Genomic DNA, 26,626 nt, shown 5'->3' with positions numbered 1-26,626 from the left:
CAGAAAAGCAAGGAGGAGGTGCAACGTAGTGGGTGCGAGCCTCACTGGGAGGCCAGAAATTTGTAGAGTTAGCCTTACAATGCCCCGGTTCATTCACATTGCCACATTCAGAGTTGAAAGGGAGACTTATTTAAATGATAATGAGGAACAATACGTTGGATTTAGTGCTGCCGAGAGAGGAGAAAAAATCCATTACACCGTCCGCGGTTCATAAGCCATGGGGCTGGGCCACATCTAAACACGCTCCCTTAAAAGCCATTATAAGCAGCACTCAATGGATTTGCCTAGCACTTAGGACTTCAAAAAAGGATTAAGATGCAGGCTCGGAGAGAATGAGAGAAAAGCGAGAGCGAATGAAGGAGAAACGGGGCGGTAGGGTGAGTGGGACAGCAGCTGTTTTGGGGTTAACCAAACAACCTCTTTAAAAAGAAATGGGGGTGAACCCGCTTCTTAATCCAAACCCATTTTTTACACTGGCTCGACCCCTACAATCTCTCTCTCACTCTCTTGCATCACACTACAATTCTTGGGACCCAACAGATTTGGTGACAAGTGGGAGGAGGTGGGTTGTTTAGCTAGGGACCAAGCTATTGGTTAAGGTAGGGCAGGGGATGAAAAGAAGCCAATCGGGATGCAATGGAGCATGAAGTCAGCGAGTGAACAGACGGCTGAGATGCAGTGTCTCTGTGGGCAGCTTCTCTGACATGCTGAGGCGGGTTTGAAACTATCAGTGTCCTGAATAGTTTTACCTTCGTGCCAGATCCCCTTCAAACTTGAATACAAGCTCGGTCTTCAGATGAAATTCAAATTAGCCATAGCTTATCTAAATTTATCTGAATGACAATGGGATGAAAAAGAAAACATTTGTTCATAAGTGTTTTCCATGGATCTCTTAGAAAGTCACTTATTAAAATGTGACCTCAGAAGAAATGCAAACACAGAAAACGAACAACGCTGTCAACTGGTTCTCTTTGTGATAGGTCTTGTACGCAACAGTAAAGGTGCTTAATGATTCAGAGTCAGTTTTCTCTGTTAGTGCTCCATATTTGTGGCTGTTTCAGCTTGGTTGGTAAACCTTGATCGCTCTCATTGGCTACTGAATCAAGATTAACAAATATCAAGCCTGTTTGGAAGCAGTAAAATAATAACAATAAAAAAACTTAAGATTTTGGGGTATTTTGCATTTCTTAGAAATGAAAGCTTTAGAGATAGTTCTGACAGGAAGACTGGTATGTCACATCATTCATAGTAATCATCTCATCAGCCTATAATGACCAAGCGCGCTACATATAAGCCCCTCTAAACAATCTGTTTATATATATAACAGACAGGCTTGATATTTGTTAATCTTGATTCAGTAGCCAATGAGAGCGATCAAGGTTTACCAACCAAGCTGAAATGATATATATATATATATATATATATATATATATATATATATATATATATATATATATATATATATATATATATATATATATATATATATATATATATATATATATATGTATATATATATATATATATATATGTATATATGTATATATATATATATATATATGTATATATGTATATATATATATATATATATATATATATGTATATATGTATATATATATATATATATGTATATATGTATATATATATACATATATATATATATATATATATATATATATATATATATATATATATATATATATATATATATATATATATATATATATATATACAGTATATATATATACACACATACATATATATATATATATATATATATATATATATACATACATATATATATACACACATAAATATAATAGATTTATAATATATAATATAATATAATATTATTCATGTATGTATGTATGTATGTATATATTTTTTGTTATGAAATAACTTCACATGAATCTGTGTGTAGACGTATGCATAACTTCTGCAGAAGTTATGTTATTGTTACATTCTTACTAGAACTTGCAGTGATCAATGTGTTGACTGCATTTATTTAGCAGTGAAATACGGAGTACAAAAAGGAATACGTCATGAAAATGACATGTAATCTAGGAGATATTTATCCTTAGTGATATAATTTATTATTGTTTTGTAAATGAATTATCCCTTTGCACAGTGAAAAATCAAGCATAAATGTTGAGTCTGCTTAGTTTACGCACAGCAGAGATATCAGATACCAACAAGAAAGCTGTCCAGATCAGTACTGAAAATTTCAGAAATTAGGTTTTGCTAAACTGTCTGTCCAAAAAAGGTCACATGATAGGGGAAACATTAGTTTTAAGTAATACTCAACTGTGATGTGAACACAGCTTAAGAGCATATGGCAAATTGAATAGACTCAACTTCTTTTTGTTCACAGCCTCATATTCATTCAAGTCAAAAAAAAGTATTGTCTGATTCAATTAATTCATTAACACACTGTTTTATTAACGTCTTCACCACAACTAAAGCCACGCTAAACAAGTGGACGTGTCACATTACAACAAGAACGTAGCCATAGCTAAAGCTGCAAGCCCCAACATTGGCTGTTTCTTAAATCACTCTGCGTCTGCCCTCAGTTCTCAGAAACAACGCCATCCCCCTCGTTTGTTTCTATTTCCTTCTGACACTCCAACGACAAAAAAGAAATCCAGTTTCATCCGCCTCTGAAGCGCGGAGATCGTTAGCTAGCGGCGCACACGCCTAAGCATCTTTGAAGTGGGTATGAAAAGCATATTTGGTATGCAAAGAAAATTAGCATGTATGGCGAATCACAAGGGAAGATTTTTTACACCATTTAACGATGTGACAGTGATGAAAGATGATCATGTTTACAAAGCTAGCGTTAGCGCGGCGTCCGGGCCTGGTGCGGCAGGACGCGCAACCGACGATCCCTCGCCTGCACGTCCGTGTCTTTCTCTCGCTCCGAGATGGACAGATAGGCCTACAGATGACATGGATATGGCGCTCTGCATTTTAGCACCATTTCTTTGGCAGGAGATTAGAGGGAAATGTCATATCTGGCACTGTCAGCCATTACAGTCTGCAATTTTCTGCAGTCTTTCAGCCCTCCCTCCCTCTCTCTGTCTGCCCGTTGTTCTGTCGCTTTTTGCTGTCAAAACTGTCAGCCTGGATCACGCTTTTATCTGCCTCGAGCTCGTTTCTCTCTCTTCCTCGCTCTCCCTCTCTGACTTTTCCCTTTTTCATGAAAAACAGCCTTTTGCACAAATTCATAAATGATGGCGGTGAAGGGTGGGAGGGGGAAAGCGAAGGCTGAAATTTTCCCTCCGAATCCTTAACAGCCTAAGCATCACATTTAATCTCTTCATTAAAAACATTTTATTCTTTTCATCATCTTCTCCTCCCTTCATCCTCGGCTCGCTGAGGCGCGCACAGCCTCGCCGGCTCCGTATTACCGATCCATCCGAACGAATTTGCTGGGGATTTCGGACACGCGTTTGACAGCCGTTAGTTAGGGACGCGTATTCTGCTAGTCTTGAGGGAATTAGACACAAATTCTCATTACCCCTCTCTCAATCACATTACTTCTTCATCCAAGCCCCGACTGATACCCTACTGCTAGTTTTCTCTTCGAAATAGCACCAAATTACATAGAAATAGCACCAAATAAGAACAGCAGAGCTTCATTCAACTCAACCTGTGGTTCTGACTCCAAGGTCATTGTCCACAACAATATTTCAAGTGCCATAACTTTTCTAGAGTGCTGTAATAACAAGATAAAGGAATAGTAACATCACTTGATGTGTGAAATTGGTTAATAAAAAATAAATAAAGTACATTTAGCTGATTATGTTCAGTAGATTCTAGCCCAACACTTTTTTTTTTAAATATGTCTAATAGATGTCTAATAAACGTCTAAACATAATCGTCTTGATCAAAAACAAGGCTAAATTTGGGCTGTCAGTGAAAATCTAATGGACTTCTAAGAATAGGCCAAAACTAGACTAGTCATCAAATAAACAGAAATGAATGACTACACATATAAAGTCTGTCTAATCTGTCTATTTGACGACTAGTTTAATTTTGGGCTATTCTTAGACGTTTATTAGATTTTCACTGACAGCCCAAGTTTTGATTTGTTTTAGCAAAGCTGTTTACATTTAGATGTCTATTTAACACAAAATTGTTTCCTGGGAGGCTAGTAGAAGACACTGTCGTATTTCAGAAATGATCATCTATTGATAGAATAACTACAGAGAGTTCAATGATATGTTTGCTGTTAATAATGCATGGCTATTATATATTAAAAAAAAAGAAAATTGTGCATCCGACAGGCATTTTCTTAGAAATCCTTTTCGACAAAGACGTAAGAACACTTCAGTGCAATTATACCTGAATGAGACTTTTAACAAACCGAGTTGTGAAAAGCAAAATGGACCTCTCTTATTGGCTGTCACGAATATTGACGTCATAATGACACATTTGATTGTGCTTACCTCACTGAGTCGATCTTTCGAGCTGCTCCTCTGTGCTGCATTCACCTCCGTCTCCTCTATTTTCTTCGCAGCCTGGCTCAGAAGACTCACCGACTAGGCAAAGCAAAGAAAAATAGACTTCAGTAAAAGAGGACAAAAGCTTTATGTGACTTGTAAACCTGGTCTAGAAAACATGGGTTTTCAGGCATGTTTGAAGAAAGAAAGAATGCACTCATATCTGCTTGTGATGTCCGAAGTACAGTTTCCAGGCGCACAACTTTATTCATTTGAATTGAGTACCTCAGTCTTAATCTCAATTGCCTTTTATTAATCACTAATTACTCATACTCAGCGGTGAGTAAAAATTAGCCCTTTTAAAAGTACTCTACTAGAATAGTGAGTATTACACTGTGAAAGGTTGATACGTTGTGTGAAAACGTAACATTCTGTAGTGTATTTAGTTATTATTTAGGGCCATTTGGCAATTTCAGTCATCATACAGTAATCAAGCATCGATCATATTCTCATCAGTGACATGCAGTCTGAACAGTCATTTTGTGTAAAGTCATTTTGGTCATCTTCTAGGACACTTTTAATGCTTCCAAACTGTTTGCTCCTTTTTTTTAAACTGCTCAAATTTTGAGCTTGTTCAGTATGATGTGATTTTTCTATTTGTGATTTGACTGGATAAGAATCGCAGGACTGATTTTTCGATTCAGTCAATCCCCATAGATAAGAAAAAATAAAGTAGTGACTGCAGGTTGAAGTAAAATAGTGGAGTAAAAGCACCGATACCTCAGTCTATCACTGCGTTCGGTCTGTTGGTTTAACTCTCTGTCCAGCTATAGTCACTGAGCGGTGTGAAGTGGCTTTCACACCAGATGTGGAAAGCGCTGGGTTATGAAACCCAGTCATTTCATTGCGTTTCAGTTCGGTTTGTTGGTCCATTGACCAAAACACAAGGGCTCTCCTCTATTTTCCTCACAGCATGGCTCAGAAGACTCATCGACAAGGCAAAGCAAAGAAAAATAGATTTCAGAAAAACAGGACAAAAGCTTAATGTGACTGTTGCAAACCTTATGATAATAGCTGATCTAGAAAACCTGGGTTTTCAGGCATGTTTGGAGAAAGAATACACTCTTATCTGCTTGTGAAGTACGAAATACAGTTTCCGGGTGCACAACTTTATTCATTTGAATTGAGTACCTTAGTCTCAAACTCAATGGCTATTTATGATCACTGTTTACTCATACCCAGTGGTGGAAAGAGTACTGAAAAATCTTACTCAAGTAAAAGCACCGTTACTTGCCCCAAAATGTACTGCAAGTAAAGTAAAAGTACCTGTTGTAAATATCACTCAAAGTATGAGTAAAAAGTAGCCCTTTTAAAAGTACTCAAGAGTAGTGAGTTTTACGCTGTGAAAAGTCAATACATTTTCATGCAAGTTGTGTGAAAACGTAACATTCTGTAGTGCATTTACTTATTGTTTAAGGCCATTTGGCAATTTCAGCCATCATACAGTAAACAAACATCCATCATATTCTCATCAGTGACATGCAGTCTGAACAGTCATTTTGTGTAAAGATTTTGGCCATCTTATTTTAATCCTTGCAAACTGTTTGCTTCTTTTTTAAACCGCTTATATCTTAAGGTTGTTCAGTATGATGTGATTTTTATATTTGTGATTTGATTGGCTAAGAATCACAGGACCGATTTTTCTACTCAGCCAATCCCCATAGTCAAGAAAAAGAAATAAAGTAGTGACTGCAGTTTGAAGGAAAATAGTGGAGTGAAAGTACCAATACATCAGAAAAATGTACTCAAGGGAAAGTAAAAGTACACATTTTTAAAACTACTTAGTAAATTACAATTCCTGAGAAAAACCTAATTACAGTAATCTCAGTATCTGTAATTTGTTACGTTAAACCACTGCTCATACCGCATATTAAAATGAACCTGTTACAGAACCTTGGTATACACAACAGTCTATGCACTTGCTGCATACCAGGCACCAATATTTTTACAAAGTATAAAAAAGTCACTGTCTGAACATCTGAGATTAGGCATGAACAATATTATTAGAGTACACTTTAGGTGGATATTAGCACCATTAGCCACCAAAAAGAGACAAATGCCTGAAAATATGGGCCAAAAAAGGTTATGCTGCACCACACTGCATTCAGTGTGTTGGTTTAACTCTCTGTCCACCTATATACACTGAGCAGTGTGAAGCGGCTTTCATACCCGACGTGGAAAGCGCTATCTTATGAAACCCTGAATGGTGTGAAGCAGCTTTCTATCCAGATATGGAAAGTACTGTGTTATAAAACCCAGTCATTTCACTGAATTTCAGTTCAATTTGTTGCTGCCTTGACCAAAACACAAGGGCAGCGAAGCGCATGCACCATGATCAAAATAGTTCAAAGTAGCTCAATATTCTGCACTGTGGATATTCCGTTTATGAACCCGTAAACTCATCTATGCAAGAACTGCACATGCTCACCAGAAAAGGAAAGCCCACTCAAAAATGAGCTGAAATTTCACTCCTGCTGCTTGTAATATTTCCCGAACTCTCGCATTCAATCTGCCCAGTTGGTGGAATGAACTCCCTAACTGCATCAGAACGGCAGAATCACTTGCTGTCTTCAAGAAATGACTAAAAACTAAATTATTTAGTCTCCACTTTCCTTCCTAATCTGTAACTGCCTCTCTGGCTATACCACTAACTGTACTCTCTCTCTCTCTCAAAAACAAACAAACAAAAAAAAAAACATTACTAATGCTTTGCTTCTTAGACTTTACACACCTGAAACTCATCTATAGCACTTGTTCACTGCTGCTCTTATAGTTGTGTAAATTGCTTCCTTGTCCTTATTTGTAAGTCGCTTTGGATAAAAGCGTCTGCTAAATGACTAAATGAAAATGTAATATTGGACAACAATGCCAGTAAAATTCTGCCTTTCAACTCACCCACTGTCAATAAAAAGCCAGCTGTTTTTAGTAATAAATCAGTAAAATGTAAGTTATTGACTTTAATAAACAAAAAATCTCAAAAAATTGTACTTTTGGTTTTGGTTTTTGGCCCAGAGCATTTAGAATTTTTTGGCTTCGGATTGGGCCTGAACATTTCATTTCAGTTCATCCCTATCTATAGTCAATTTATCACCGACAAAATCAAGTCTTTGTTTGCAACTGACCATAATTACCTCAAAGACACACAATATTCTAATATGCAAATACGTAAGGTGATCCCTCTGTTTGCTATGGAAATTTTAAGCCCAAGAGGTGTCTAGATGCATCTGGAATCAGCTCATTGTTGTCTTACTACTTTTATTCAGTGCACCAACTGCATTCGCCCATTAAACCCCAAGGGAAGCCCAACGTGAGAGTGGAGGGCAGGTGAAGGTGGTGTCTTTTGCTGAAACAGTACAATGTTGGGGGTGATATAGGCAGCTTCATGCAATTCTGCTATCTGATTGGTGGAAGTTTGGGTGGAAGGACTTTAGGGATGCTCTAAAAACTCCCTACCTCACCTGCATTTGAAGATACACTGCTTTGAATGCACGCAAAATGAGTAAAACTCACTTGGAAATAACATTCACTAAACTATGTCTTTTTTTCGGATAGCAGTCTGCAGGTAAGGATAGACAAGATATCCTTATTTTTGTGTGTCTGTAAAGAGCTAGATGCAAAACAAACACATAAATAAATGAATGAATGAATAAATAAATAAATAATGTTACAATACATTTAATATATATATATATATATATATATATATATATATATATATATATATATATATATATATATATATATATATATTTTTTTTTTTTTTTTTTTTTTTTTTTTTACTTTCCATGAACTTATTTTTAAGTATATAAAAAATGTTATGGTTTCCACAAAAATATTTTTATATTTTTACAAATATATTTAAATAAATATTTTTAACTTGCAACATTATTTAGTTTGAACATTGAACAAGTATTGTTTTTTGTTTTTTTTGAAAATGTAGCATTGATTTTACAGTAATAAATCACACACACACACACACACACACACACACACACACACACACACACACACACACACACACACACATATATATATATATATATATATATATATATATATATATATATATATATATATATATATATATATATATATATATATATATATATAAATGTATATATATATAAATAAAGTATGTTCCCCTGTGTTCGTGTGGGTTTCCTCCGGATTGCTCCGGTTTTCCCCACAGTCCAAAAACATACTGTATTAGTAAATTGATGGAAATAATTTGTCCGTAGTGTATGAGTGTGTGTCAGAATGTGTGTTTATGGGTGTTTCCCAGTACTTGGTTGCAGCTGGAAGGGCATCCACTGTGTGAAACATATATTACAATAGTTGGCGGTGCAGTCCGCAATAGCGACCTCTGAAATTGAGAACAAGACGAAGGAAAATGAATGAATGAATTAATAGATAAGAGTTATTTAAAATTTTACTAATCATATTATTTTAGTATTACCACATATGTGGTACCACAAACCCTTATGCTGCATTTGTATATTTTTGACAATAGCATTGCTAAGCACTTCTTTTAGAAAGCAATTTCTCAATATGTGGTTTTTTAAGCCTTGCACTCCCGATATTCAAATAGTTGCATCTCGCCCTAATAAAGCTTTCAAATAATGTATAAATATCAATTTCAAAAAAGTATAGGACTCTTTTTGGGGGTCCAGAGTCACATATTTAATCTGGTGAATTGTTTTTTAAATCATAAAACAGTTGATCAGCGCTGTATATACAGCTGAAGTAATTGATGTTTATCAGAGCAAGGAATTTTTCACAGTATTTACTATAATATTTTTTCTTCTGGAGAAAGTATTTTTTGTTTTATTTCAGCTAGAATAAAAGCAGGTTTTACTTTTTTAACTATTTTAAGTTCAATATTATTAGCCCTCTTAAGCAATATTTGTTTTTGTTTGTCGACAGAAAAAAACATCGATACACACTGACTTTCCTAATTACCCAAAACCTGCCTAGTTTACCTAATTAACCTAGTTAAGACTTTAAATGTAACTTTAAGCTGTATAGAAGTGTCTTGAAAAATATCTAGTAAATTATTATTTACCGTAATCATGGCAAAGATAAAAGAAATCAGTTATCAGAGTTATTAAATCTATTATGTTTAGAAATGTGATCTATCCGTTAAACAAAAAAATGGGGTAAAAATATACAGGGGTGCTAATAATTCAAAAGAGCTACTAATTCTGACTTAACTGTATATATTTTTAGCACTGGAAATTCTGCATCCATCAATCAGAATGAAATGCAAGTGTGTGCAATCTAGTCCCAGTGTGTGTGCATGAGTACACGCATGAGTATGTGTGTGTACTACTCCAGCAACTCTTGTGTGTGGCTCCCAAGCGGCTTGCTAGGTCTTGGCCCTGGTCTCCAGATCTCTACTCTAATTTAAACAGATCACTGCTACAATTAACCTTTCTGCTAAATATCAATTATAGCCCCAGGCAGAGCAGAATTAAAACGGTCATCAGCGAGTCTGACAGGTCCTGCATTCTGCCACCACCTGGTCATCGTTTCCCCGTCCCTTCTTCCCAGCGGACGCGCACAAGCCCCATTTAATTACCAGAGCCAATACCGAGCCAGCGCTGGAACAACACGGCGCCAGCTCTGGATGATTGGCGCAATGAATTACCATTCAGCGGAGGTTAGAAGCGAAAACCGGTGGAGCGATGCGACCCAGGCAAAACGCTAGTGCTATGTCGAGGATTTCCCAAAAAAAAAAAAAAGAGCTGCAGGTGGGTCTAATCAAGTCAGAGTAATTTGCCGTAGTCAAGACAGGGGCTCGATTCTGTCAGAAAAGCTGACAAGCTAATCAATCCCGCTATCTCGACGTAATCGGCAGGGCTGCTTAGAGAGTCGCAGAATTGCTGGTGTGTATACTTGTAAAAGCAGGCAAAAGGATGGGGGTCTGCCAAATCCTGCTTTTGATTTGTTTACTGAACACACTATGAAATGAATGTTTTCAAAACACCGTCTTCACTGATGTGGAAAACAAAAGTCTGATTTTAAGATTGCGTCGTTTGGACTGTTTTTTTGTATTTACTTTTGTGGGAATTTTGTTGGACCTGGCTTCTAAAAAGAAGAAAAAAATAAGTTTTATTCAGTTGGTTTTGAAGGTCTCTGTTGGTTGAAGGTTTTGCAGGTTTACCACTGAGAGACTAATCATGCAAAGCACTTAGTCCTTCTCTTTGTTTGTGTTTTTTTTCTGATTATGGATTCATGTCTTGTTTAGTGGCGCAAGGTCAAACATGTTGACTTTAAGAATCTGTAAAAGACACCATCTCTCATATATTTATGGAATTCAAAAACAGCTTGAGGTCAAATTATATTCGCCTGATAAATACCTCAAGCATTATTGATACCATACGTTTGTCTAAAGAAGAAAAATGCATTCATAATCTTCCTTAACACATTTTTCTATACTTTTTTCTACCGTAAGTACCCCAAAATTTTGACAGTATTTCCTATAATATTTTTTTTTTGTTGTGGAGAAAGTCTTATTTGTTTTATTTCAGCTAGAATAAAAGCAGTTTTTATTGACTTAAACCATTTTAAGGTCAAAATTATTAGCCTTCTTAAGCAATATTTGTTTTCGTTTTTCGACAAAACAACACCATCGTTATACAATGACTTGCTTAATTACCCTAACCTGTCTAGTTAACCTAGTTATGGCTTTAAATGTCACTTTAAGCTGTATAGAAGTGTCTTGAAAAATAGCTATTAAAATATTAATTACTGTCATCATGGCAAAGATAAAATAAATCAGTTATTAGAAATTAGTTATTAAAACTATTATGTTTAGAAATGTGCTTAAAAAAATCTTCTTCCCGTTAAACAAAAAATGGGGGAATTCTGAAGCTTGAGGTCAAATTATTTTCGCTCTATAAATACTTCTAGTATTATTGAACCACCTTAAGTACCCAATGTTACAAATGGCACTTATAAACATTCTGATGTACTCTGAAATGTGTTAAAGTAAAAGATGTTGTAGAAGCTAAATGAAGCGGATCTGAAGATAGACAGCTCTTGTATTTGAATTATGTCATGATGATTTGGTGACAGGCAGATCTTGTAATGTGCATCTTATTTAGCGTATTTCTGCATTACTGTATGTCATTAGTGTAGCACAATTAGTGCTGAGACAATATTGAGAGTTGTAGATTTGTAGAAGCTTACTGATTATTATATTCAGTAAAAGAGACTTCGTATTTCACCATACATTTCCTCTGATAATCTATATTGTGTGCATACACCCTGACATTAAACAGATATTGTCAAAACCCCACAGTGAGCCCAATGTTTCATATTTAATAAAAATAAAAGGAGGCAGTTATTAGGCTCCATTTTGTTATACATTTGCATACAGTGAAGATGCCGGTCATATAAATATGTACATGATCCCTTAACATTGTTGCTCTCTGTTTTGTTTAAGTTGTTAATATAAAAATTTAAAGAGACATTGCTTTGTGTGATGTTTTCATTTTATTTTCAAGAGAGTGAAACGTAGCCAGGGTGAATGACGTTAAATATATCCTACGCTGCCGTTACATTTTAAGATTTACCCAACGTATCCTCACGTCCTCAGGAGTTCGTTATAAACTTGCGAAGTCTGAACTTACAAGGAAAGAATGCAAGACTGAACTTTGTGTACTTGATATTGCGAAAAAGCCCCAATCAGGTACCGTGAATGTCGGCAGCCACGTCTCCATTTTCCACAATCCATACTGACACGAAGTAGGACTGCAGGATTCTGGCTAAAATGATTCTGTAGATGTAAAATAAAGGTTAAAACGTGAAGGCTATTATTGTTGTTATTTCTCAAACATATGGTAAAAAAGCTATAATAATATTAGGCCTATGAGTAGGTCTACAGTTGGTTAAAATGCTACATTTTGTAAAGACTTGTAACGGTGGATTTGAACAGACTTTAAATTTGTCCTGGTGGTTAATTCACAGTAAAGTAATGAGATCAGAACACAACCATTCATAATTCTAAAGTTTAATTATTATGTTCGAGACATACGTAACATAGGAGTCTCCCATATTTGTTATTTCTCCCGGTTATTAAAACTCCTTTAATTCCACCCCCCTTCTCAGCTTGTTGGTACAATCTATAACAACCCTGGATCGCCGACATTGTTATAATATCCGATCGCAGTGGCTGCCCGAAACCCGCTGCATAGTACACACACCTAGACATCCCCACCACTCCGTGAATTATATTGTCATGCACAACACTGCGTTCGCTATGAAAGAAAAAAACATATCGAATGCTCGTCGTAATCATAACTCTAAAATGTTATTGCTTAAATTATGTCTGCCGTCACAACAAACTGAACGTTATTTACAACTTTATTAGCTGTTATTCACAGCCTATTCAGGTTCTCTTCACTAAAGTAGACATGGCGGGCACGTGCGTGCGTCCTCTCTGAGGAAAACAAACAGTACGTCAGCTCACGTGTGATTTCGCGGCTGTGAATACATTACATTAAGACAGGAATAACATTTTTGGGTGAATTATACCATATAAATACAGTAAGTGACACTTTTACCACCATTTGGAGGTGTCCATGTTGTTGAGCAGCGTATGTAAACAATGTGAAGACTTGTGTGCCCACCTTTACGCTTCTCTCCTGACCTTGAAAATATAATTGGCTGAATCAAAGAAAAGCTGAATTAAGATCATCTGTAGGGCCGAATGGAGATCGAAATCTTTTTTCGAACATGAACATGAGGCAACAGAGTTTTAAAACGAAAACGGCCTCTTCAGCATTTTCAAAATGCTCTGTTTTCCGGGCTCGAAAACTCTGAGGTAGTGTGGCCGGAAGGTGTAACCATAGCAAACCCATGCGTTTTAAAACTAAAACGTATTAGTGTAAATGGAGCCAGAGTGTGACTGATTGTAAAGCGTACATCGCCATATGTAAGCTCGCAATCGATTCAAGAGAGAATCATAATAAATTCTGACAATTTCATAACCAGATTTCAGAATCAATTCTCGATTTCATCGATTTATTGCTCCAGCCCTACCGATTGCCTTCTGTGTCCAGCCTAACATAAGCTAGCACAGCTACAACAACATTACACCAAAGAGATGAAACCCGACGAAAAATGATGCCTCAACACAATGGAAAGGCAAGAAGAAGCAATGAATGTACAGTATGTGTGCCATACTCCGAGGCTAAAACCCCACTCTGACATGCTGCTGAATCCCTGCCCTGAAGGGAGAAGTGTCGGGGCAGGCGTGCTGAGATCCGCGCCGGGGTGAAGTCTCTCTGTTTTGTTATTCTGCTCTTTTGATCCCGCCTAACCTCAAAGGGCCCTGCTGTCTCCAGCCAAGAGCCCCTGAGCCTCCGCAAGTCCCACCTCCATTAGCGCGAGTGTTTCACCTCCGCCTCGCCCTTGTTCTCTCCCCTCCTTCCGATTCCACCTCTTCTCACTCGCACTTTATCTGGGCCGCCCTCGTCTTCACCTGTCAGCTGTTTTCGCTCAATCCCTGCTTTGGGAATCAAGACCTGTCAGTCCTCATTACCCCCCCCGCCCAAGTCTCAAACCCCTCGTTTGGATGAAAGCTCTGAGCTGGGAGAGCGTAGCAGAGGGCAGGCTCTGGGGACACAGATCCTTCCCCTAATTTGCTGGAAAAAGTGTCCCGCAGTAGAGGAGCCTCACCTCTATTAACCTTAAGCGAGAGTGAAAGAGAGACAAAGAGGGAATGAGACGAGAGGCAGAGAGAAAGAGAGCGGGCAGGGGCGACGGTGGCACCTCTACAGTGGCTCAATCTCCAGGCTCATTATCCCCGAGCCGCCCCAGAGCGAAGCAGAGCGCTCCGAGCATGGCAGGGCCACAACAGGGCCAGGGGCCAAATGGATTCATCTGCTCTCATTTGCTCCTGTCTCAGCAGAGGCAGCTGCTCTGAGTGAGGGGGTTGGGGGGGAATTTACGACTTTGAGTTGTGCCATGGAATAGCGCCACCTCTCTTTTAAATTGTGTAATGCCTGAATAATATTATAACAATGACGTATTTATTGCTGTGGTGGTTAAAATACCCTGTAAATAATAAAATGATTAAGGATGTTAAGATTCTTCCAATTTTGTTTTTATTTACAATAAACATAATTCTCTTTTATTATCCAGTAGTCAACATTTGAAGTGGATCAAAGATGTTTTTCAAAATTGTCCTAAGGCATAAATGGGTCTTGTTTAATAGTTTAAGGACAACTTTACTAAAAGGGTTTTGAAACATGAATGTTGATTACTACATTTGAGCTCAAAGGGAGGAAACTAATGATAGATTAATTATGGAAAAAATTATTTGTCACCAAATATTTCTTAATTTTGAGGTTCTAGCAATGTATGATCTAATTTTATTTTTGTGTTTAATTTTATGAATAACAAATACTTATTTAATTATCTTTGAAACTATACATTTAATTATTTTAATTAGTTATTGGTGTGGTGATTGAAGAATACCTTTTAAATGTTTGAGGTCATTAAGATTTCCAATTTTGTATTATTATTATTAATATTATTATTATCATCATCATCAAAAAAAAAACATTTTTTTGTACTTTTCGTGCTTAACTATGCTGCATATTTGCTCGAAATTGGAAGCTTTTATTACATTAAACATATTTCTCTTTTAATATATTTGAGCTCAAAGGGAAGTTCACTAACTAATGATAGACTAATTATGGAAATAAAGATTTGTCACCAAATATTTCTTAATTTTGAGGTTCTAGCATTGTATGACATCATTTTATTAATTAAAATGAGCGTGTTTAATTTTATGAATAACAATGACTTAATTTAGTTTGAAATTACACATTTAATCATTTTAAATTCAATATTACCATGGTGGTTGTAGAATGCCTTTTTAAAGTTTGGGGTCAATAACATTTCCAAATTTGTAGTATTATTATTGTTGTTGTTATTATTATTATTATTACTTTTATTATTATCAAAATGTTGTTGTTGTTGTTGTTTTTTACAATAAACATATTTCTCTTTTAATATATTTGAGCTTAAAGGGAAGTTCACTAGTGATAGACTAATTATGGAAACAATGATTTGTCCCCATTTTTTTTTTTTTTTTTTTGAGGTTGCTAGCATTGATATAATTGTAATAATGGCGGTTTATTCCTCTATGGTGACCCCTGATAAATAAGGAACTAAGCTGAAGGAAAATGAATGAATGAATGAAATGAGATGTGTTTAAATTAATGAATACCAACTACTTATTCAATTTTGTTTGAAATGATATATTTGACCATTTTAATTAGATATTACTGTGGTGGTTGTAGAATACCTTTTTAAAGTTTTAAGTCATTAAGATTTCCAGTTTTTTATTTATTTTTTGTACTTTTCGTGCCTAACTGTGCTGCGTTTAATCAGTTTATTTATAAATAGTTTTTATTTATATTACACATATTTCTCTTTTAATATCTTTGAGCTTAAAGGAAAGTTCACTAACTAGTGATAGACTAATTATGGAAACAATAATTTGTCACCAAATATTTCTTAATTTTGAGGTTCTAGCTATATAATTTAATTAACTGAAATGAGAGGTTTCATTTAATGAATAACAATTCCTTAATTTGTTTGAAATCATGGTTGTGTAATACCTTTTAAAAATTTCAGGTCATTAAGATTTCCTTTAATTTTTTTATTGTTCTTTTACTTATCAGTGCTTAAGTAAGCTGCATTTATTTGATAAAAAATATGAAGATTTTATTACAATGAACATATTTATTTTCTAATATATTTTAGCTTAAATATATTTAAGTGAAGTTCACGAACTAGGGATAGACTTATTAAATAATAGATGTATTAATTGCCAACACTGGCCTATATAATTTAACTGAATGAAATCAGACATGTTTAAATACTATGAATAACATTTACTTATTTAATTTAGTTTGAAATTAAACATTTATTCATTCATTTTCTTTTCGGCTTAGTCCCTTTATTAATCTGGGGTCGCCACAGCGGAATGAACCGCCAGCTTATCCAGCATATGTTTTACGCAGCGGATGCCCTTACAGCTGCAACCCATCTCTGGCAAACATCCACACACACTGATTTACACTCATATACTACGGACAATTTTTAGCCTACCCAATTCACCTGTACCGCATGTCTTTGGACTGTGGGGGAAACCGGAGCACCCGGAGGAAACCCACGCGAACGCAAGGAGAACATGCAAACTCCACACTGAAACGCCAACTGACCCAGCCGAGGCTCCAACCAGTGACCTTCTTGCTGTGAGGCGACAGCACTACCTATTGCACCACTGTGTCGCCTAAATTAAACATTTAGTCAATATTTCATTTTATTTTTTTTCAACTTTACATTATGTAGGCTACAATTTGACAATCAATCAGATTTTTTTAAGCGAGCTGCAGATAAACAAAAACCTTCAAATGGCCAAACAGTACACTTGCAACTGAAAAGGCACTGAGACCAGAGCTGTGAGTATAAGTATTGCAATTAGATGGTAATATGGCAAACTGGTAAAGTCTTTATCTTGAGAAGAATGAGCAGATGATGAAAAGGGACCGAAGACTGATGGTGGATATGGACATAGAGGATATCAGCAAACACACAACCAGGAAGGAATCACACTAAAAAGTAGACGAGACGTAGACACCGGTGATAAACAGCATCAGGCAGGTAAGTACAGTATAACTATTCGTTTAAGGTATCACTGACCATGGAAGTCCGTCCTTCTCGATGTGACAAGGACAGACACTGAGTAAAGTGGAGTGCAGGGTTTTATAGGCCTCCGGTGATGACTGGGGATGATGTGCAGGTGCGGGGGTGATTAGTATGCAGGTGATAGGGATCTATATGATTGTGATGACTGTGAGCAGGTTGCTTCGGGTGAATGTGAGTGTGCAGAACCTTGGCTGTGACAACACTTTTACTAACCTCCCAGATTGCATATGAATGTGGGCCACTTTAGGCAGTTATGTGGCACTGGTTGTCTTCCTTCGGCCCAGACAAAATGAATGTGAGCCTTAATTGGCCCACTTGTACAACGGCAAAAGGTGGCCAAAGATTAAAATTCATATTTGGGCCATTTAAGGAATGTGAGCCTAATGTGGTCCATGTGGAAAATAGTAAATTTGGCCCAAATGACAGGGGACAAATGTGGGCCACAGTTGGAAAAAATCTAAACACAAAGTGGCTTACATGTGTAGGTGCAAATGTGGCCTAGTTATCTTAAGACATACAGTTGAAGTCAGAATTATTAGCCCACCTTGATTTTTTTTTCTTTTTTAAATATTTCCCAAATGATGTTTAACAGAGCAAAGACATTTTCACAGTATGTCTGATTTTTTTTCTTCTGGAGAAAATCTGATTTGTTTTATTTCAGCTAGAATAAAAACAGTTTTGAATTTTTTAAAAGCCATTTTAAGGTCAAAATTATTAGCCACTTTAAGCTATATTTTTTTCGATAATCTACAGAATAAACCATCGTTATACAATAACTTGCCTAATTACCCTAACCTGCCTAGTTTACCTAATTAACCTAGTTAAGCCTTAAAATGTCACTTTTAGCTGTATAGAAGTGTCTTGAAAAAAAAAATCAAGTAAAATATTATTTACTGTCATCATGAGAAAGAATTAGTTATTAGAAATGAGTTATTAACACTATTGTGTTAGGAAATGTGTTAAAAAAAAAATCTTCTCTCCGTTAAATAGAAATTGGGGGAAAAAATAAACAGGGGGGACTAATAATTCTGACTTCAACTGTATGTGGGCCACTTTTGGCAAATAATCTGCACAGTTAGCTCTGGCTAATGCGGCTGTGAGCCTAAAGTGGCCCAGAGAAAATATGGCAAAATATGGCAAATGTGGCCCAGAATAGGGTCAGTTCTGGTCCATCACTCCATTCAGTATGTGGTTCAGATGTAAGTGTTTGGTGTGGGCCGGACCTGAGCTAGAATAAAAGTAAACAGTGGCACAGAAAAGGGTCAGTTCAGATTCATTTGGTTGAATTCTTGCTGATATGTGATACCCCTATGGCTTAATTGTGGCCCAGATCTGGCAAAACAGGAGCGAACCACCCAAGTGATATCTATCCAAGTGGTATGTGGGCCGGATGTACAGTTGAAGTCAGCATTATTAGCCCCCCCTTTGAATTTTTCTTTCTTTTTGAATATTTTCCAAATTATGTTTAACAGAGCAAGGAAATGTTCACAGTATGTCTGATAATATTTTTTCTTCTGGAGAAAGTCTGATTTGTTTTATTACGGGTAGAATAAAAGCAGTTTTTATTTTTTTAAACAATTTTAATGTCAAAGTTATTAGCCCCTTTAAGCTATTTTTTTCGATAGTCTACAGAACAAACCATCTTTATACAATAACTTGCCTAATAACCCTAACTTGCCTAGTTACCCTAAATAACCTAGTTAAAAGTCACTTTAAGCTGTATAGAAGTGTCTTGAAAAATATCTAGTCAAATATTATTTACTGTCATCATGGCAAAGATAAAATAAATCAGTTATTAGAAATGAGTTATTAAAACTATTATGTTTAGAAATGTGTCAATTTTTTTTTTTCTGTTAAACAGAAACTGGGGAAAAAATTAAACGGGGGCTAATAATTCAGGGGGGCTAATAATTCTGACTTCAACTGTAAGTTGAACAACTACAAAACCACTAAAGCGAAAATGAACATAAATTAATATTCACATTATTAATGGGGTAGTAATATTATTTGAATACAATGAGTAGGAAGTTGCTTACAGTTTATTACTCATTACAAAAGAATAATAGTTGACAGAATGGTTGAGGTTGACCAATCAGAATCAGGTTGTTTGTGATGAGATCATCAGACTTCCCTATAATCTTCTCTTTCCTGGTCACAATAACCAAAACAACCCTTCTGGGCTGGACTGCATCCCAAGGACACAGTGCTATATACACTAAATGGATTCCTGCTTTTATTACAATGAGTCCCAGAGTATCCATTAAGCGTCTATCATCACCATGCATTGTTCATAGCTCAGTGTGATTGATGTCCGCACTATGTGGCCAAACGTATTACACAAGACTCAAAACCACCAACACGCATCTCATGCTTTCCAGTAAGAAGGGGGTTGCAGAAAGGCAAATTTACACAATTGTCGGTTCTACGGTGAGCGATTTGCATACTCGATCACCCTAGAGGGCAAAAGACACAAGTTTGCATTATGCTTTGTGTGGAAATGACTGACACAGATGGAATCAAAGCAAACAAAAACAGAAGTTCATTAAAGTCAGGCTGTTAAATAAGTGGTGTGTGTGTGCGTGTGTGTGTGTGTGATTAATGCCCAGCGTGTGTTGACAGATATGAAGCTAATAGCAGTGGTCACACATTCAAGAACAGATTTTGCAACATGAAATGATATTCACAAATCATTTTACCAACATAATGTGACAATTTATTTAGAACGGCAAGATTGTTCAATCTGTAAAAAAAGGGTCAAACTTGATTTATCCATCTGGAATTAAATGGATTGTGAAAAGCAGGTGTCTCACAGTTGAATAATTAATTTTTTCACTGTGTTTTTTTTATGCCAATGTCAACCTAAAAATTAGCCAATAGGCACAGTAAAACTAATATAAGTATATTATGAAACATTCATTATGTACAGTTGAAGTCAGAATTATTAGCCCTCCTTAATTAATTGCCCCCCTTTATATTTATCCCCAATTTCTGTTTAATGGAAATACGTTTTTTCCCCAACACATTTCTGAACATAATAGTTTTAATAACTCATTTCTAATAACTGATTGTTTTCTTTGACATGATGACAGTAAATAATATTTTACTACATACTTTTCAAGATACTAGTATAGAACTTAAAGTGACATTTAAAGACTTAATTGGGTTAATTAGGCAAGTTAGTGTAATTAGGCAAGTCAAAAAATACAAAAATTCACAGGAGGCCTAATAATTTTGACTCACTGTAAACTGTATATGTACACTTACAGGCAACTTTATTAGGTACACCTGTCTAACTGCTCGTTAACGCAAATTTCTAATCAGCATGCAGACATGGTCAAGACGATCTGCTGCAGTTCAAACCGAGCATCAGAATGGAGAAAAAAGGTGATTTAAGTTACTTTGAACGTGCCATGGTTGTTGGTGCAAGATGGGCAGGTCTGAGTATTTCAGAATCTGCTGATTTACTGGGATTTTCACGCACAACCATCTTTAGGGTTTACAGAGAATGGTCAGAACAAGAGAAAATATCCAGTAAATGGCAGTTCAGTGGGCACAATGTCTTTTTGATGCCAGAGGTCAGAGGAGAATGGCCAGACTGGTTCGACAGTAACTCAAATAACCACTCGTTACAACAGAGGTATGCAGAAGAGCATCTCTGAAAACATCCAACCTTGAGGAGGATGGGCTACAGCAGCAGAAGACCACACCGGGTGCCACTCCTGTCAGCTAAGAACAGGAAAATAAGGCTACAATTCGCACAGGCTCACCAAAATTGGGCAATAGATAATTGAAAAATGTTGCCTGGTCCGATTTCTGCTGCGACATTCGGATGGTAGGGTCAGAATTTGGCATCAACATCATGAAAGCATGGATCCATCCCTGCCTTGTATCAACGGTTCAGTCTGGTGGTGGTGTAATGGTGTAGGGGATATTTTCTTGGCATACTTTGGGCCCATTATTACCAATTGAGCATCGTGTCATCGTGTACCTGAGTATTGTTGCTGACCATGTCCATCCCTTTATGACCACAGTGTGCCCATCTTCTTATGGCTACTTCCTGGCGTCATGTCATAAATCGTGAATCATCTCAGACTGGTTTCGTAAGCATGACAATGAGTTCACTGTACTCAAATGAACTCCACAGTCAACAGAGCTCAATCCAACAGAGCACCTGATTCGCATCATGGATGTCCAGCTGACAAATCTGCAGCAACTGCTGAAATATTTCCAGTACCTTGTTGAATCTTTGCCACAAAGGATTAAAGCAGTTCGGAAGGTAAAAAGGGGTCCAACCTGGTACTAGTAAGGTGTACCTAATAAAGTGGCCAGTGAGTGTATGTCACATGAGACAAAAAGACAATCATAACTTGTTTCATGACGACATTAAAGATGAAGTTTGCACACTGTACATTCATTGAATAAAAAAAAAATGCTAAAAAAAAAAGAGCTAAACAGCATTACAATCTTTTAACCACAAAATATATTAGTACATATCAATATATTCCAAGTGTAAAAAAAATTTATGCAAGTCCAAATCCAGCACTGATAGCAGTGACTGGAGCATCGCCTTTGTTTCCACCCAATCAGAGCTGCCCTTATTCCTCTGACAAAACAGATCTGCGCATACTAAGTGCTACTGAAAGGCAGGGCCCCATATGGTCTTATATCATGTTCAGTGGTGTCTTTACCCACTGACCCCGAGTCCCTCAGGGCCCATGGGTTAATGAAAGGGGTAGATCAGTGGTCCCTGGGGGCCTGTCTATCTGTCTGTCTGTCTGTCCGCCTCAGTCCTATTTTCCACTCCCCAGCCATATGCCTTGGAGACCGAGGTACAAAGATGACACATGGGCTTAAACATGAGCTCTCCTCATCTCTGCCACCAACTGTCTCAGGGGGCACCGCGGGTCTAACCAATATACCGAAATACATACACACAACACCAACACACAGAGAGACACATGTGACACCTGGAGGGCAATTAGACCACATGTCGCCCCGAGTGTTTACCTAAAATACACAGCGGCCCCTGCTGCCTCCCATGATGCACCTCTCCCTATGCAATCACGATAAAAATACAAAGTAGAAGATAAACGCTTTTAAAAACACCCCAAAAAGGAGGTTTTGTTTGTTTGTTTGTTTGTCAACATTCCTAATGTGGCAGCAGACGCTGTTTTTTGTAGCTGAATTTTCAACCCGAAGCTTGAAAGAAGAAACGTGTTTTGCGAGATGTTATGAAAACTAATGGGGCAGATTCAAATAAGGCGTCTTTGTGATGCAGCCCACTTGGTTTGCTCATTTGCAAGGCAAAATCCCGGCTTTAAATTCTTTACAAAGACAAAAAAAAGGCCCCAGGGCTAGTGCAGAAACATCTGGTGCTAAACAAACGTCTCGGCGTTCATTTGTAATGTACACGGCTCGCTACAAGAGTGAGCTGTTGGAATGGTTGCGGTGTAAATTGGCTCCATCAAGACAATAACATCACACCTGCTGAGACACTGGCTGTTCAAAGCAGCATTAATCCCAGTATGGCAGGTAAAAATCCATTCAAAACACACTGGACTTATTGATGACATGCACAAACTGGCTGACTGCATTTGACTGGCCATTTGTCAAGGACGTTTACATTATCATTAATCGAAATGTATCACAAAGTAATGAGAAGTACTTATTGTAAATAAATACATTAAATTACTTTAACAAAACATGGTAGCAGTGGCATAGAACATTGATGGCAACATATTTAAGACAGAGATGGGAAGTAAACAAGTACTTAATGACTGTACTTAAGTAGATTTTTCTGGTATCAGTACTTTACTCCACTATTTATTCTTTTGACAACTTTTCACTTTTACTCCTTACATTTTTACACAAATATCTGTGCTTTTTACTCCTTACATTTTTTAAACCATGGTCGTTACTTTCGTTTTCATGTGTCAGGTGGCACAATCTATATTATTTCTTGTCATTGTACTTTTTTGATCCAATCAATCTATTTTTGGTCATTGCGTGCTTTATGAAGGCTAGTTTATGCAGATTGCCATGAGAAAAGCAACAATGGCTATGCAGATGAGACAGAGGGAGTTGGTGAATTTAACATGACTGATGCTGCCTTGTTTACACAGTAATAAGACACGTTTTGCTTACACAGGTAAACAAGAGACACATTTCATTAAAAAAAAAAACTGCTGTTTAAATGCTTAAGTCTTTTGTCCACTTCGGATCATACTGCACAGGCTTTCTCTGGTCTTTTAATCTAATATCGCATAAAAAAGTGCTTTTTTTTTGAAATTTTGTGAACATTTTAGTAATAAAACAATCAAATAAAAACTTCCTTCATTGAGTTATTTCCGAGGAGTTTATATTTCCTAATACAGAATTTATGCTGTTTTTTTCTTTTCTTTTTTTTCTTGATTCTTTTATTGACTATTATGATTTTCATATGCTTATATTGTGGTTTTTAATAGTTTTTTTAACAAATATTTTACAACAACAAAAGTAACTATACTGGGGAAATTATAAATAAAACAGAATGCAAAATATCCTGAATTTATCAAATGAAAAAGATCATGCACATGTTTTGTAGGTTGTAGTCACGCCTGTGTATGTTGTTTTTAGGGAAACCGGATATTTAGTGAAACTAAAACATGTAGTAGTAATGGGTAATATTCACATTACATAATACAAGTACATATTTCAGGCCGTACTTTACTTTTACTTGAGTACAAAAGTGTAGTCAGTACTTCAACTTTTACCAGATTCGGTTTAAACATGACTATCTGTACTTCTACTTGAGTAAAGGACGTGTGTACTTTCGCCATCTCTGATTAAAGAGACGGGCTAACAAAAAAAAAAAGATACTTGCTGCTAATATACTCGCCATCAAGCCTTTCAAAATGTATAACTTTTAGAAAGACTTTTTAAGCTACAGCATACTAAAAAATAAATAAACTTGACAAAGAATCAAAAAATTATGTTTGCACTTTGTTCAAACAACTTATTTAAACATCGCATAACTTTTTTTGGACAACTTATATGTTTTATGTTCAATTCACTTAAATTTGCAAAAACGAATAAGTTAACTTAAAGGGCACCTATGATGAAAATCATATTTTGTAAGCTGTTTGGACAGAGCTGTGTGCAGGTATAGTGTGTCCAAAGTCATATTGGGGTGATATAAAGAGAATAGGTCTCTTTTTTTTTATTTCCTGACATTAAAATAGCATCCAAATCCCTCTCATTTTGAGGCCAACCGCAGCTTGACGTTGGAGTGCTGTTTCCCTGCCCACCGGCATATGAACATGTCTCTGTAGTAATGCGTTTAATCCCATCAACAAGACAGGACATGTGCAAAGAACGGGGATATAAAGATCTGTTCAGCTCTCTGTGATCATCAGTCATCATCAAATGTGATCAAGAATTAGTTTTACAAGTTTAAAATGTTTTTAAAACAGTGCATGTTTATAATGAATTGCGGTGATTTACTTCAGCTTTACTTTATTTACACGCCCTCAAGTGGTTCCAAACTTTTTTTTTAGTTTTTTTTTAGTTTCAAACCTTTTTTGAATGGATTGCAGCTTTCTTCAAAATATCTTCTTTTGTGTTCGAAGGAAGAAAGAAACTAAGAATGGTTTGAAACCACTTGAGAGTGATTACATTTAGATTTTTGAGTGAACTATACCTTTAATAATAGATAAAACACAAAGCTAATATTTGACAACACTGACAGATCAATACAAGTTATAGTTTATGCTCTCATCAATTTAATCAAAGTCTTGGATTATGCTCTTCAGCATGACATGTGAATATTATTTGATTAATTTTTAGTTATTTCCATTTTTCTTTAAAATGTAAACATACAAAATGCAGGGTTCCACAAAACTCATATTTTCATAACACAAATCAACGTTGTGACTTAACAAATATAGTTAACTTTAAAATTTAAGTGTATTGGACATAAAACAATTAAGTTGTCGCCAAAGAACTCTTAAGAATAAGTAAATTCAACAAACAGCTAACGTCAATTTTTTATGTGTAATCAAGATACGTTTTTGAAACATTAGCCTACTGTATATTATTCAGAGTGTGCAAGAGACTCTATCAATATGTGTTAGTAAAGGCACTTTCTCACTACTTTAATGTTAAATTTAATTGTTGCAAAAATCTAAATAAATATATATATATATATATATATATATATATATATATATATATATATATATATATATATATATATATATATATATATTTAATAGTCCTCGAATAAAAACGTGTGACTCCTGGTAATAAACTGAGATCTTATGAAGTAAAACGATTGATCTTTTACCTTTAATCCACTCGCAAACACTTATTTTGACATTCATAAACACCATAATATCTTTGAACACAGCCTGTTGAGCATGGAGAAAGAAAAGAAAACAAATGAAAAAAATGTGTGTAATACTGTCCTACTGCTATTTTTATTAGAAGTCTACAACCTGTTATCGCCTCTCGCAAAGATATTTTCTGAGTGTGACATTCACACCACACAATGACAGCTGATTAAAACCTACGATTTTAATCGGGACACTCGAGATGCCACATATCTGTTTAATTAAATCAGACACAGTTATCACTTAAGGCACGGCTATAGGGGTGCTAATTCTTGCACTGTTAAACAAAAACTAAAATATTTCTGATCCAAATCTGCTCACTTTCATTTCTTGAACTCTGTTCACTCGACTTTAGCTATAGCAACTCATATATTTCACTCTCTGTTTTAATGACTACACTATTAGCTTCATTTGACTTTCAACCATTCATATCTGGCTGACACAAAAACATAATAGTAAGTTGAGTATTACTAGTATAATCATTACATTAACATAATTACATTAGTACTACTAATAATACTATTATTGGTATTTAAATATGACTTATAAACCATCTTTTTTAGGGACCAGGCAATGCAGTTTGTTCTGTAAATGACAAAAATTGCCATGTACTGTACCAAAAATTGCTTCCGTTTCCTCCACAGGTCCAAAACCATGAAAATGAAAATGAATGAAAATATAGTATGCAGTTTCAGATGCAGCCACTGTATCTTTGCGTATATCAAACACATATTGTTTTTCACATACTATATTTAATATCAAGGAGATATGTGATATTAATGCATAAAATGTCTTCATATCACATGCATACTGTTGACCACCTAAAACATAAGGAAGTATAAACAGCCAGTGTCTCTTTCCGCACAACATACATGTACTTTTTTTTTTGCCAAGGATATAGGAAGGGAAGTACACAACACCTCTTTCATACTATATAGTAGCGAGTATGCAATTTTAGGCATAGCCAGTGTATTTTTTTTTTAGCACAAAATGCATACTGTTCTTTGACTGATATATAGAAGGAAA

At 35.9% G+C, this 26,626-nt stretch overlaps 1 protein-coding gene across 1 annotated transcript in view; it reads right to left on the bottom strand.

Moving 5' to 3' along the window:
• The window catches only part of fbrsl1 (fibrosin-like 1), a 579,938-nt gene that overhangs the window by 368,785 nt on the left and 184,527 nt on the right, over nucleotides 1–26,626 (bottom strand). The window contains 1 exon segment of the mRNA XM_056457467.1: nucleotides 4,449–4,541. Within this exon segment, the coding sequence (XP_056313442.1) occupies nucleotides 4,449–4,541 (93 nt within the window).

The sequence above is a fragment of the Danio aesculapii genome, chromosome 5, assembly GCF_903798145.1.
Source record: "Danio aesculapii chromosome 5, fDanAes4.1, whole genome shotgun sequence".
NCBI classification, from domain to species: Eukaryota; Metazoa; Chordata; class Actinopteri; order Cypriniformes; family Danionidae; genus Danio; species Danio aesculapii.
The sequence above is the reverse complement of the archived record's forward strand: the minus strand, read 5'-3'. Positions and strand labels throughout refer to the sequence as shown.